Source organism: Morone saxatilis, unplaced genomic scaffold (assembly GCF_004916995.1).
Source record: "Morone saxatilis isolate NCDOM2014 unplaced genomic scaffold, NCSU_SB_2.0 Contig18, whole genome shotgun sequence".
Lineage (NCBI taxonomy): Eukaryota > Metazoa > Chordata > Actinopteri > Moronidae > Morone > Morone saxatilis.
The window spans coordinates 19519776-19534707 of record NW_023339740.1 but is presented as its reverse complement, the minus strand read 5'-3'; the positions used below and the strand labels follow the sequence as shown (position 1 = coordinate 19534707).

General features: G+C 40.6%; 1 protein-coding gene across 1 annotated transcript; it reads right to left on the bottom strand.

Annotated features, from left to right (window-relative positions):
* Positions 1 to 1392: 1392 nt before the first annotated feature.
* On the bottom strand, positions 1393 to 13912 carry LOC118328151 (neurexophilin-2). The gene is made up of 2 exons (XM_035661755.1): positions 13772 to 13912; positions 1393 to 2713 (listed from the first exon to the last, which is right to left on the bottom strand). The coding sequence occupies exons 1-2, from the start codon at positions 13910 to 13912 to the stop codon at positions 1916 to 1918; spliced, it is 939 nt and encodes a 312-aa protein (XP_035517648.1). The 3' UTR covers positions 1393 to 1915.
* Between the last annotated feature and the right edge of the window lie 1020 nt (positions 13913 to 14932).

Sequence of the window (14932 nt, the reverse complement as noted above, 5' to 3'; positions counted from 1 at the left end):
ACATGTCAGGGTTTGTAGAAGAATATTGTACATTCTTCTGAGGTACCTGAAATCTGATGTTCATTTTTTTCACTTGTATCTCCAAAGTGCTGCTCTCGTTACACTCCACTGTCTAGGTTAGTATATTCCACAGATTCTTACCATATCCCAATATCTCAAGTGAAACTTTATACATCCTCTTTCTATTGTGTACTTTATTTCATAGTTTGTTGATGTTTTTATTGATATTCTGGGAAGCATACCTGGACAAACACATAAATAAAAACATGCAAACACATGTAAGGTAACACACAAAGGAGTACATACAATGATCCGTCCACAGCAACTAGTCTGGTGATTCTTCACCAAGCCAATGTAAAGAATATATGTAACAAAGAGGGGAAACTCCAGAAAATCTGGGTCGCTGTGACTACATCAATCTCTGTGTCCCAACTGTCCACAGCAACTTGTGTAAGATACATGGACCTCCCTGGACCTTCATCTCAATGTAATTGATCAAGAGCATAATAGGGTATCGAGCCAGAGTGAAGATGAAGATTCAATTAGCATCGACTGTGTTGTTTCTAATGAAATTCTGAGCACCCATTATCATCAGATCAAAACGTGTGGAGAGCAAAGAGCCTCTGAGAGAGAAAAAGAAAAAGAGAGACAGTCTGAGATAGTCGGAAGGTGTTTGTTTAATTTAATCAAGGAAGAGGTTGGCGAGTTGATCTCCAATCTAGATGCATATTTTTTAAGCAATAGTGACGTTATCTTGCTTTATTTTTTCCGTAAGCTCATATTTTTAGCATAAAGAAAGCAATGAAAAAGTAAATATTATTAGCTAGCTGAGATTATAACAGTATTTCACCAGTAATAGCAGTCAATAAAATCCGAGGAAGCCACCTGGAGGTTTAGGTGCAACTGAAAAATGTTTGCTCAGATGTGCAATACTTACTTTGCTTGCATGATCAAACAAACAGAAATCTGTCAGTCACATTATCTCCAATACAATTGTTATTTTTCTTTTGAGTATCAGGCTAAATTATATCCGATACCTCCCTTGGATTCTATTACTGTACATACCAACTCCCTCAAAAGGAGTCAAACATTATCATCATCTTAAGAATGTATCACGGTTGGTTTTCATGTTATAATTGAATCCATAACCAACGTTCCTTCAATATATTTTAGAAAATTAAAATTACATATCTTCACAGAAAGCTTGGGCATGAATTCCCAATCAGAGTGAAATGTAACTTAGTTCATTATAGTGTCTTTGCTGAGTTAGATAGCATGAATATTGTGCCCTGCAATTGTGCTTCTAGCTCTGAACAAAAACATTCACGCAGTAAAAGACAGACAGTTTAAGAGATTTTAATGTGCTTTTTCATACAGTATATTGTATGCATATCCAGCATAGCATTTCTCATACATATAACTCTCTTATATCCAGGGATTGAAACGTAGAGCTGAGAGGATGATTAACAGTCAGTCTACCATAACATTACGTCTGCCATTCAGAGATGGCACAGCACAGCCACCTCAGAGGCTCCCATTGTACTTGGGGGGCATAATACTGTTTTCAACCAAATTCTCTAAATGCAAAAAAGTAATAACACTGAGAAACAAATATCTAAAAACAGTAAGTGTGCTGAGGTTGAGTACATTATTTACAGAAAAAAAATCAAATAAAAACAGAAGTTAGCAAATACAAAGTTGGAAAATAAGTCAGAGAAGTCATCCATATCCTAATCATCCATACCTCTGATTATACTTTATTTAAATCCACAATTCACAGCAGTTTAGAGGCAAAAACTGTCCCCTGCTTCTTCATAGTAATCAATATGACTATCATATCCATCATCATCATTATCATTATTGTCGTTGTCATTAACATTGTCTCTTGTTCTCTTTTTAGTTCAGTCTCACTCACTTATCCAAAGTAAGGATGCTCACTTTGGAAGTTGTAGTCCGGACACACTTTTTGAACCAGCTTGTAATCGATACTAAAGAAAGAGATGAAGATGCAGATCACCTTGAAGGGTTTGGCACAGAGCCAAGCAGCGTGGGACTGGGTGTGCTCTGTGAAGCAGGTCTGAGCTGGATCGTACAGGCAGGGTTTGGGCTTCTTGGATTTGTTGGTTTTCTCATACTCCACCCGACAGTTAAAGGTCTTTGTCTCTTTGGGGTCGATGGTGGACTGGTGGGTCTCCTGGATTTGGACATCTTGCTGGGTGTGGGGGTGCAGCTGCTGCGGCTGAAGCACCTCAAACTCCACCACTTTATTTGGTGGTACAATACTGACCGACACGTTCCCCAGGCTTGACGAGTTGTGGCGGAAGAAAACAGTGAACGTCCCGTTGACGTGGTCCACAATTTTCCCTGTCACCAACAAGCTGAACTTCATGGTCTTGACGTTGAAGTAGAAGTCTCCCCATCCAAAGATCTTCTTGGTCTTCATGGCTGTCTTTAGTGAGGGCTTGCGCTTAGAGCGGTAGCCTGTCTGGTCCGGGAGCAGGGACTGGTTCCGGGTCGAGTCGTGTGGGTTAAAGAAACTGTAGGTGGGTGGCTTGGATTTCATCGGTGTCTGGTCGATGGAAGTGGAGAAGATGCGCGTTTGGTAGGGAGACTTAACCACTCCTCCTGTCGTTCCTCCTACTGTGCCATATGGAAGAGTCTTCATCACCGGGCCCAGGTCTGAAAACTCCACTTGCTTCTCCAACCCTTGGACCTGGAGAAAAAAACAGACAGAAAGAAGAAGGAAGCAACGTGTCAAAGACTAATTAATTTTAATTTTGACATATTCTCCAGGAGACATTTCATTTCAATGTCTGCCCGGTATCAGCCACAGTGCAGCCTCCATGGAGCAGTTAAAGGGTTCTGCAAGTTGATCCTGGGCTCTTAACATAGAACAATGGGCACCATACAGTAGATGTATTACAAGTCTCCTTTCTGTTGCTGACTCAAAGCCAGAATACACGACTCTCAGTAGGCCGCTTTGCCTCTAAGCCAGGCTGAAGAAATTAGAGAGGCTAGATTACCCAGTCCAATCTTACAACAGTACAGACACAGCCTAATATACAAAATCCATTCTGTCCCATTTCCTTTTACACACATTATCATAATGTTAAATCTTGTATGGGTCATTCTCTGCAGAGATCTTTTTACCTCCCATGATTTCTATTTCCACGAGCATACAAATTGTTAGATGCTGCTTTGTTTCATCTCTTAAATTCCAGAAAACAAAACCATCTATTTTTGTTAACCCACTTTAATTTTGTTGTCAGTGTTGCTCCAGAGAGAAAAACAACTCTGCATGTAAGGTAATGGATGTGAGCCTTTGTTAGTTCAGACAGCTCTTTGCCTTTAATCCATAGCCTAGGTGGTTATTCACAGGGCTGATTGACTGGAAATCTTCCTCTGCTCTCTTTCATGTCTCATCAATCACATCACTGCCATGCTCCCATGCTTATGCATATATGTACTCCCCCACTTTAAAACACGTACCAAAGCACACAGACACATTCATACACATGCAAACTTCAAGCTTGAAGCTGTCATGTACTGACAGTGAGAAGTATTACAACTACTCGGAGACGTTACATGTGCTTCCCCCGGGGATGTATTTGGATGGAATTTAAAATGGTTTTCCTAGTGAATAAACAAACATATAAAATAAATGAAAACACCATTTACAAGTGCATGATCAGATCTTTGTGTCTACCCATGGAAGACAGGGGAGGACAGTTTCTGTGTCCCTTCATTCCTACTGAGAGCAGTGGAACTGACAGGTTTGTACTAAAGCTCTCCTCATATTTCATCAATCACTGAACCTAATAATACCTCCATATTGCTATTCGTAGAGGCAACAGTGCAGCACTCAATACAGCTCCTAATGTATTCAGTCATTCAATTAATGTATCTATGTCTGTTGGCCATTCATTAACATACCTGGAGAGCTGATTTCTAAGTAGATTGATTGAGGGGAAAATAACTGAAAATGTATTGACCACTGGAGGAATGAATTACCAAAAAAAGAAAGGTGTGATAAATGACCAGAGACTGGCATAATGACCCACTGAAGATTTTTTACAGACCCTGACTCCCTTTGGTGCCATGACAGGAGGCCTGCGCAGCCGTCTTGCAATTTTAAGTTGGTGAATTGGTGATGAGAGTTTGGCATTGATGGGTAAGAATAAGCTACACTTGATGGCAGAAAAACATCAGAATACGGACAGCAACAAACAGTGTGTACAGTGCATGCAAGATGGGGACTTCCTGTGAATGCGCTGTCAGCAGTGCTGTCAGCTAACTCCATGTGTTGCCATCTGTCAGGCTAACACTCTGCTGGTGCAGTCCTAATCATTTCTCTTGCTGATGGCACAGAGCTCGAACTAGCACCATCATCATAATCCTTAACCATCTTCAGCGGCAACATCACACTATGAGCCTCAACCTAACCTTCAGGGTCAACTGTATGAAGCTCAGAAATGATTTTATGATGGGGTCTGAGGTCCGTGTGAGTCTTTCTGATGGGGAAAAAGCAACTGTACACAGTCAGCAACTTTAACATGCATCGATTGAGTGGAAAAAGATGCGTATGGAGAGGGGGTTTCTTCGTCTGTGGCACGAAAGTAATAAAATGCCAATAGAAACCAATAAATAGATGGACTTACTATTAGCATAAATAGGATTTTTTTGTGCTCGACAGTAAATCCATTTAAAGGGTGATGATTTGTTAGAAGAAATATCAGATATTTTCTCTTGACATGAAATCCATAAGCTATAGACTTTTGCAGAACAGTAGATGTTTGCTATAAGGTCATATCAGGCTGCTGCAACCAGTGAAAGATAGACAGCTTGAAAAATAAAGCTCCATGCTTTTCTTTGTCCTCGGCCTCTTTTCAGTTAGGTTACAATGAGTGAGAAGAAACTTCCAGAGTTATAGCCAGAGGGGTATAACTGGGGTGATGAAGCTAAGTACACACAGGTGCACGCACACACAAACACACAGTAGACACATCATATTTTCACACTACGTGACCCAACTAGAGAGCCTTACAATTAAAAGGAACACACCTAGAGTAAATAAAATGTTGTCACTAACACAATCATAAGATAGGTAATAACAGTAATACACATTACATGCCTTAGTGGATGGTGTCACCCAAAGCACATTTTTAACTTTAATGTACTATAATTCAATGAAAGTTTTGATTAGCAGGTAAATCACCTTTGCTGTATTTAACCCTCTGCTATATTACATATATATTTCGTCCATTTTATGCTTATATTTAATAGTCTTCTAATCTACTGTAGGGGTTCATAATCAGACATCCGTCCATGTTTGACAATGATCTTTTTATTAAATTAAAGAACGTAAAGTATCAAAGTAATTACAAAGTTCTGTATCATTCGCATAAAAACATAATTTACAGAGAGGCTATATGTAATTTGAGGGTTAGCACTTTTAGATATAGAGGCTTGTATAGGAATCAGATTAAAACTTTTTAATGTAAGCATGCAAGCATAATGAATAATGGGAAAAAAATTGCCATACTATCTAAACTGTCTATCTATGGTTAAGTACATTTTGAAATTACAGCAGGATAAACCAAAAGCAAGATATAAATGATGAATATTTTGCCCCTAATTAGGTAATTTAAATTAGCACCTCTGTGAGGCTGTACTTAGGCAGAGCATGCTCACAATGACAACGTTAACATGCTGATATCTAGCAATTGTAAACATTTGCTAATTAGCAATAAATAGTGCTTAGTTATTTTCTTTCATGAATCAAAGTAGTGGATAAATAAGAAGTTGGGGATGGCTTAATATAAAAAAATCATGGTGGCGCCATCGCAACATTTCATTCAAAGCCACAAAAGTGAACCATGTGGTGGCGCTAGAAACGTAAGGGAATCATGAAAGTAATTGGTATTCTTCCTCTAAGCACCAAGAATGTCCGTACCAAATTTTATAATAACCCATCAAATGTTTGTTGAGATATTTCAGTCTGGACCAAAGTGGGGGACCCAACTGACGTTGCCATCCCATGAAGCCCATAGTGCTAGCATGGCTAATAATTACAGCTTAATGCTGAACTTTATGGGAAACATAGATGTAACCTGTCATGCTCCCCAAAAGAACACCAAGGCTTTACCTTCCCACTCTCTACTATCAAATTCAGTATGAAGCAATGGAAAACAGCTCCTTTAACAAAACTAAATCATTTCCAGAATGTGTAACTTTTAACCCGTTCAGCACACTAGAAATAACTTAAAAGTAAAAGTCAGAAAGAAACTTGACCTTTACTTGGTGCTATGGGTTCCCTCTTGTTGCTATTTGGGGCTCCTAGTCTGCATAGTTCCACACATAGTGAAGCTTTATTCGTTTCAACATGGCATTAGTGTTTTCTCTATTTAGGAATGACATTCCTGTTTGAGGGGAAATCGTAGCAGAAGATGGAATAAGTATTGTGCTGGACTTACATACATATGTATGATACAGGCAACTCAATAACAGCACAATCATAGAAAGAACAATCAGATTACAGAGCTTGGGAGATAGAGGGAGATAGCGAAGAAAATGTTATTAGTGAAGAAGTGATATGAGGAGAGGAGAGAGTAAGGAGATCTTGTACATTTTCAAGGAATGGGGAACATTGATCATCTTTAACTTCATTTGGAGATTCATATGAGCAAAAAGCATCTGTAGTTACTGCTTATGTGGGAGGCCTATAACCTACCTGGAAGTACATGCAAGAATAAAATGTAGGGATTGTTCAATGAGGAGATTATGGGTGTAGCTCAGAGAGCGAAAGACCCTAAGTGACAGAAAAAGAAGACGAGACACACATACTGGCAGATAGAGAGTGGTTTAGAGACTGCGTGGTTGAAGGGCTTCACATGAACTTATTAAATAAGAGAAGGTCAGATGAACTCGAGAGTTGACAGCTGAAACCTGATCTATCACATGCCACCACAATTAAGATCTCTTTTCATCATTAAGGATACTTTGGATCAATGGCGGCACCTCTGTCTCTGCTCTCCCTTTCTCTCACACTCTCTCTGTCTATCGAGTATCTGATCTTCCGTCGGCGGTTCGCTCACTCTCACATTCATCCATAACTTCCACACCTCCTTGATAGCGAGAGTGTTCAGAGGAAATGGACCTCGCTCGCCAGCTCCCCAGCACACATCCGACTCCCCCTCCTACCTCTCCCCCTCCCACTCCCTCTTCCCCCCACGAGGACTGATGAGAAGATGAGAGCTGCTTGTCTCGGAGCTCTCTTCCAGGCTTGTTTTTTTGTTTAATTGGAGTTTTATTGGTGACAATCAATTCATTTCTATCTCTGCTCCAGGCTGCATTGATCTGCTGTCACAGAGAAGAGTCAAATTTCCACTCCCACCGCACTTTAAACCACAGACTCTGAGGCCAGCTACTGATAGGTTTTTTTTTTATTATTTCTGTTTCTACTACTTTACTGCTTGTTGTCATTAGAACTTTGAGGCCTTTTCAGGTACTTAATATTTCCTTTAGAAGAGTCAGAGAAGCCGCAAACGATCTGTGAACAGTCGGAGAACACTAATTCAAGATAAGATGTTTTAAAGCTGAATTCACTTCAGCTTTTACTTTGAAGTTACCGTTTACCTTAAATGCTCCTTCACCATTTCTGAAAGAGGTAAATGCCATAAATCTGTTCAATGTGCTAGTGGAAAGCTTAACGTCTTGGTGTATAAAAAAGCTATCTTATTGTAGTTCTGAACTTAAAGTTTTTAACCATTTATACTGAGGTATGAGTTGTGTTGTCAGAACCTGAAATTTGAATGATGAGAGATGAAAATGAGATCCAGAATACCTTAAAGTGACTAAACAGGTAGAAATGTGGTTATTTAGTGAAATAGAACTTTGTCTCTGCTTTCTCTCCATGATGTAGTTCTGTTGGCTTCACTGGGCTGTGACGAGTTGGCAACAGACAAGCAGGTTTGAAATTGGTGAAAAACAGCAGCAGGACATCTGCAACAGTTAGTCAAATCAGGAAAACTGGTTTCAGGTAGGTAGCAGGTAACAGGTACATGCATGTTGGTCGGAAAGGCTTTTAAGACACAAAGGCAAGGCAGGCAATTTGGCCTAATGAAAAGCAAGCAGCACTTTAGATAAACTGACACTGATAATATGTAGCTGTCCCTGTGGCACCCCTGGGCAGACCCATAGGTCTTCTCCTAGGGAATACATATCCCATCTTTATGAACACGGCAGGATCCCGTAGAAATGTTAAAGGACGTGACTGTAAAGAAGAATGTCTGGGCTACTTTGCTTAGCTGAAGCTGGAGCTGAATAAGCGATGGAAATGGATGGATGGATGTCTCTGGATAGAGCTGTAGAGAGACACATTAGATATGATAAAAGTTGAACCTATAGACATTTCATAATTGTCCATTGCTGCTTTAATAATAGAACTAATTCCTGAGGGAAATAAGACAGAGAAAGCTCAACTGAAGATATTTAGGTGCTGGTAGTGTGGTACTGTGGCTCAAACATGTTCAATTTTACCAGCAGTGACTTCCCTCTGTTTTGACAATGGTCATATAATAAAAAAAGAAACTTTTCTTCCTTCTTCCAAAAAAAGGGAGAACTGAAAATGACATTTAATTACAAAAAGCAAAATAAAGCCAGGAGGGAAAAAGATAAACCAGTAGGGGAAAAATGGGGAGAGACAGAGAGAGAGAGAGAGAGAGAGAAAGAGAGAGAGAGAGAGAGAGAGAGAAGAGAGAGAGAGAGAGAGAGAGACAGGGAATAGGAGAAAAAGAAAAGGCAGTAAAAGCGATTTCGCAGTCCAGTGGCGTCGCTGGATTATCATGAAAATGAAAGCTACTGAGTCAGGGAGTATCAGGGAGCAAGGAAATGGAGCTGAGACAGATAACAGTAAGGGAGAAGAAGAAAACGAATAAGAGAACTAGTGTAGAGAAAGCAGAGAGGTCTGTAAGACAATATGAAAAGAAAGTGCGAAGAAAGAGAGAAAAGGTAAAAAGACAATATATATACGCCAAGCAGTGAGATTATGAGTGCAATAAGCCAAAAATGAGAATCACTTCACCCCATAGAGAATAATCAGAGGTTTCTTGAGAAGTAATATCTGTAATATGGTTTCAAGAAGACCAGCTCAGCTCTGAAATTATTTTCAGTTAAAGAAGGGATGAAGTCTCCCCATTTTGGTTGATCATGAGGAATAAGTTTAGAATAATATAGCATACAGTATAGCAAATAAAACTATAAAGAGCTGTTTGGTCAAGCATCAAAGAAAGAAAAAAAGAAAGAAAGAGAGTACTCTGCCATTTGATGTCTACATAAGAGGGTTTATGAAGGTATTGTGTGAAAGCTTATGTGTTATATGATGACAATATTGCAAAATATTGCAGATGCCATGAGGATTGGACTGGGAGGTAATGTAGAAATCCCAGATTGTGGCACGCCGGGTAACACATATTCAGTAAGTAGTAAGTCAGTCAGTTTGTAGTGCCATTAGGGTTTTATGTTTTTCTGTACTTTCCTTTACAGAGTTACATATTTCATCAAGGTAACTGACCTACTAGCGTCTCTAGAACTCATTAATTAATGTTATATTGCGTCTGTTTATTCTGCACAAGAACAGTATATAAAAACAGTAGTTGCAGTTGATAGGCGGTTACACAAAAGGAAATTAGCATATTTCCTTAAAACGCTGCCTTCTTTTCTTGGTATCTAGTCAGGTCACATATCGTTGCAGATCCTATTCAGCAAACAGCGCAGCTATAGTGTGTTCAGAAACACATTGTCATAATCTAACAATGTATTTTACCATTACTAGTTCAGATCAAATAGGTCAGATTTCACACAATTTAGTCCTAACCCGTACCAACTGTCACATTCTGCTGTAAATGGCTCCAATGAACATTTGGATCGCAGTGAATCCAAAACTTAAAAGGAACAATGCCTACCACTAACAAAAACATTGTTTTTCCACAATGTTTTGATAAAACTACAGACCTACTGTCTCCATTGCACAAGGAATAAGGTTATATACTCACATAGATTAACTGCCCCAAATAGACCATACTGCTCCTGTTAACACCATATTTTGTAAAACAAGATGGGATTATGAATACAAGATATTTACCCAGGGGACAATCACAATCACCCAGTGAATATGAACCACTGCCAAATAATTATACAATGCTTGCAAAACATTGGGCATCAATGTCAGCATTGTGTGTAGGAGTTGTAATTCATGTATGTTCAAACAATGCTTCCACAGCCAAATCAGTGAAAGCACTTGAGTCCCAAATGTAATAGTCTAAACAAAACTGCTACAGTCCTCAAAAAACTAAGAAATTAAAATGCAACAACAACCCTTTAAGCAGATAAGTCAGGCAATGGTGTACACACACAAACACGCAGTCAGTTTTCACTTGGGTATATCCACTTCTATGCACATCCCCTCCGATGCACATCATTCAGTAGCGTTGTGCATTCTGTTGTTTTTTTTTTATGTAGTTGTTTCCCTCATCTGTGGGCCAGTATTGATGGCACCTCTTCTGTGGCTAATGTTTATTACATAATGATCCTCAAAGCAGAAGTTAAGTGACAGTGTGCAAATACTACTGGCACACTTTTGGGTGAACTAAATATGGGGTAGGGTGTTTATCTTTTACTGGATATAACAACTTACATCTTGTTGCTGGATTGCCACTCTCAGTGAATACAGTAATGCCTGTGGGAAGGTAGGCTATGTTAATCTCACAAAACATAAAATCCCATCGAATAATAGGTATTATGGTACCAACCAGGTACCAGGATACAATGAAATCTGCAGTGGATCCACTGAACTGGGGAGAAAATCAGCCAAAGATCTCAAATAAGCCAGCATACATGTTATTCCACAAACCTTCAAACCAGCAGTGCAACAATGCGATTAAAAAAGACTTGTTGCTGAAGCCACCATTCTACCTTGCTAGCAGCTAGCCAAGGTCCTAAGAGGAAATCTATGTGAACATGAAGTCTTTGCATGTAAAACTGCCAGCAAGAAGGACTGCTGTAATTCCTGTCTGACTTGATACTTTTTTATGTACTACAACTCTACAATTATTATAAATAATTTACTTTTCAACATGCATGCATTTCTTTGTTAAGACTTGTTCGAGAAAGCGAGCAGGGGCAGGTATGCTGTATGTAATTAAGGGTTTCTAGGCACTGATACCTCACAATGTTGACTGTCTATGTTGGCCTTTGAAAGAAAGACTCATATGGACGTTCTATAAAACTGGAAATGAGAAAACATGACCTTAGGAAAGTCAATAACGGTGAAATCCTATGCCGCACAGAAAATGTTAAATTAAGATGATCTGTAAATGAGGTTATGGTCACTCATTTCGCTTAAATAACTCCCTCTGCCATTATGTGGGAAAATTATTAGTGCAGAAAATCAACATTATATATCAGTATTAATGACAAAACTAAGAAACAACTTGAATATTAAATAGTATTATATTAATATATTAAAACAAAATAAAATGAATCAAAATACAAAATAAAATTGCAAAAAATCATGGTGAACTATTGATTCTTGTCAATTGAAGTCTCACAACTTGAATGAAAAGTATTTTACATTCTATAATATATTTTTTAAATCAGTTCAGCTGGTGTCTCATATCCTGCCTCCAACTTCTCTAACATCTCCCTATGCCGTCAGCCGAATGGCAACCAACAAAAGGAGTGACTACAAACTGCACTATGTTTTATCTATAAAGTCATTAGAAGATTTTGCTCTCAGGAGCCGGACTTCAGTGGCCATAGATCAATTGTGTGCAGTAGTCCTCCCTTGTTTCTCCTATCTCACTGATCACATCAGATCAGCATGCTGGAGTGTTTTTGCCTGGCTAGGTGGGTGGGCAGACCTCCCACATGTCTCCAGTGATGCCATGGCACCTGATCAATCACCCAAGGCAACTCTTTGGGGACCGATCGGAGAGAAAAGGAGGGACGAAAGAGCGGAGAGGCATCAGTGGAGTGAGCGTGTCTCGTTTGCATGTGGGATGGCAGGCAATGCATCAAAAGATGACAGCTATCCCATTCTTCCTTAAATAAGAGTGGTGAGACTCTTGCTGGCTGTGCCTTAACTTTAATCATTCATCTAAATAACTGTTCCAGAAGTCTGCTACCGGAGGGGGCCGTAGCTCCAGGCCTGCTGCCATGGGCATAGGGGAATATAAAAACTGACGTTGCGCTTCTGGATTTCTCATTTGTAACTGTGTAAACATATATTTGACTCAGATTGCAAAAACACAAAAGCACTTGTCCTCGCCTCACATCCCCCCACCCCCTTCTCTCTTCACTCTTTCTCTCTCTCGTAGATTTATATAGTGAAATAGTTTGAAATTCATTGAGGTTAGACTAAGCAAGAAAGGTTTGGAGGAGGTGCAGGGTACTCGGGCTCTGGCAGCATGAGCGACGTGTTGAGCAGCTAAGTGACAGTGATTGATGCCCTCTGTGTTTCGAAACTTATCAGGCGCACATACACCCTCACTCGTCAAACTGATAAACAGTAGAAACATTTGCGATAAATAAAGAATCAAATAAACACGAGGGACTGGCAAAGAAGAAGAAGGAAAAAAAATCTGCATAATGAATAGACGAGATGGAAAGAAGGAGGGAGAAGAGAGGCAGAGACTCCCAGCGGGTGAAACTGAGCCTGGGAGACTTCAGTTGGGAGGGGGTTGGGGGATACAGGGACACATGGGCCTGTGACGACTCCGACAAGTCACCCAGGCGGCAAAATAAAGCCCGGCTTCCTCAGATTTGTTTCCAGTGCTCATCAGTAGGAGAGCTGGATGACGGATGGACTGGCACTGGGCGCAACGCGAGCGTGTCAAAGTTACTCACCATAATAAAGACCTGCTCTTTTTCCTTCCATTCGCTTCCCTTTTTTCCAGCCACCTGCGGTCTCACTGCCTACAACCCATTTCATTTCATTTCAATCTGCCTTTGTTTGTGTCTTCCTTCACCCCTCAGTTTATCCATCCTTCCTTTATTCATATCTGATCTGTTTTCCATCCCTCCATATTTCCTATTTCTTGCATCCTTTCATGTCATCGTTCATCCAACCATAACATGACTGGAATTATGACAAGCTCTGGATTTTTCATTCCTTAATTCTTCCCTCTTTCTTCATCCATCTCTCCCTCTATTTATTTCCTGCATCCTTCCTTTTCTACATCCCTTTATCCATCCAACAACCCATTTATGACATAACTGGAATTATGACCTCACCCTGACACTTCATTCCTTCCCAAATTTTCCATCTCTCATCTGGCCCACATCACTTACAGTATCTCTCTCCTATCCATTTCCTCTTTCATTTCATCTTTCCATTCTTGCTTCCCTTATTTCCTCCATCCTTATTTTCCTGCATGCATCCACCCATTAGTCCGTCCACCGATCCATGAACTGTGACCAGCTCCTGATTATTCCTTCCTTAATTTCTTCAACCCCTGATCCTTAATTCAATCCCTCTAGTCATCCTTCCTTCCCACTTTCCTTTCATCCTTCTGCCAGAGCCCAAGCCTCCCAGTCCCTCTCCCTGGTTTGGGAGTCAGCCGATATTTCGGATGTAATAGCATGATTAGACAAAGATGAAAAGACTAAGTGTTTCCATGTCTGCTCCTTCCCTGCTGTGAAGGATGCTCTCCATGCGTTTGGGGCCTCAGCCAAGTGGGGGATGAGTGGGGCTGTTACGGGGCAAAGCTCAAACCTGTGAGGGGATACATGGCTCTCCAGCTTGGGGCAGACTGTCTTCACCGGGGATGATGGCAGCGTTAATTGGAGAGAAAACAGTGGGAGGTGCCCATGAATAAAACCCCTCAGAGATGCTGGCAGCAGGGCACAGCGACATTCCCCTGTTCACTTCAAGGTTATGCACACACACAAACACACACACCTGCTACTGAGGCTGAAGCGACAAGACTCCTGTAGTATTATTTGCATAGAACGCACAAGATTAGCTCCAGTATGACTTTTTTCTGGAAGAGTAATTTGATTAAAAGGAACTGCAAATTACACCATGGATAAAAAAAAAACACATACACATTTGAGTGCACAATGTATATGAAGTTTTCTCCTCTCCTGCCTTTTGGATGCCTTTGCCAGTGTATAAATCACCCGGCTTCAAGGACGCAGCGTTGGGACCCCTAACTGGGATCTTTCACATCCACCATCTGGACGCAGAAAACCAGAGTGCTGACCAGCAGCCCTGCTCTCATTCTGTTCCTCAGGACGAGCCGCAAGAAGAGGGGGCGGGTGTACACTGTAGATAGAGACCTAATCAATCCAACAACTGCTTAGTGTATACTGAACTTCATAGTAAATCCTCTCTGGAGAACCTTCAAGAGGAGTTGAACAGAGTAGTAATGATATTTTGAGAGGGGAAAAAAGAAAAAGACAGAGGTTGGGACACACAAAAAGTCAGTGCCTTACTGTCAGTGCCTCCTCTCATCCAGAACTGTCCGAAGTATTCATTCACACACTCCCTCCCTCTCTCTTTCCTCTTCGCTTGCCCTCCTCCAGAGACGTGTCCTTCCATCATTCAACTTGGTTTCACACTCCAAGACCCAATATCAAAGTAGATATGAACAGAAATGAGAAACACAGGATTGTCTTTCCACAGACAATTGTGTCCACTGCGGTTATTTGTGTCAGGCTATCCACTGGTGTAGGTAGGCCGATATCTCTCTGGGCTGCCTGTCTGCCTGCCTGCTGTCTTTCCATCAGGCCAAAAACATTACCGTGGACGGCAGCATTCCTCTTTTCCTCCCTCTCTACCTCATATGACAGTCGCTTTGTTTTAGCTCAGGTCATCTCACCTACAGGGTGCTGCCCGTCAGCTGATCACTTGGTCACTGTCAACACCTAGATG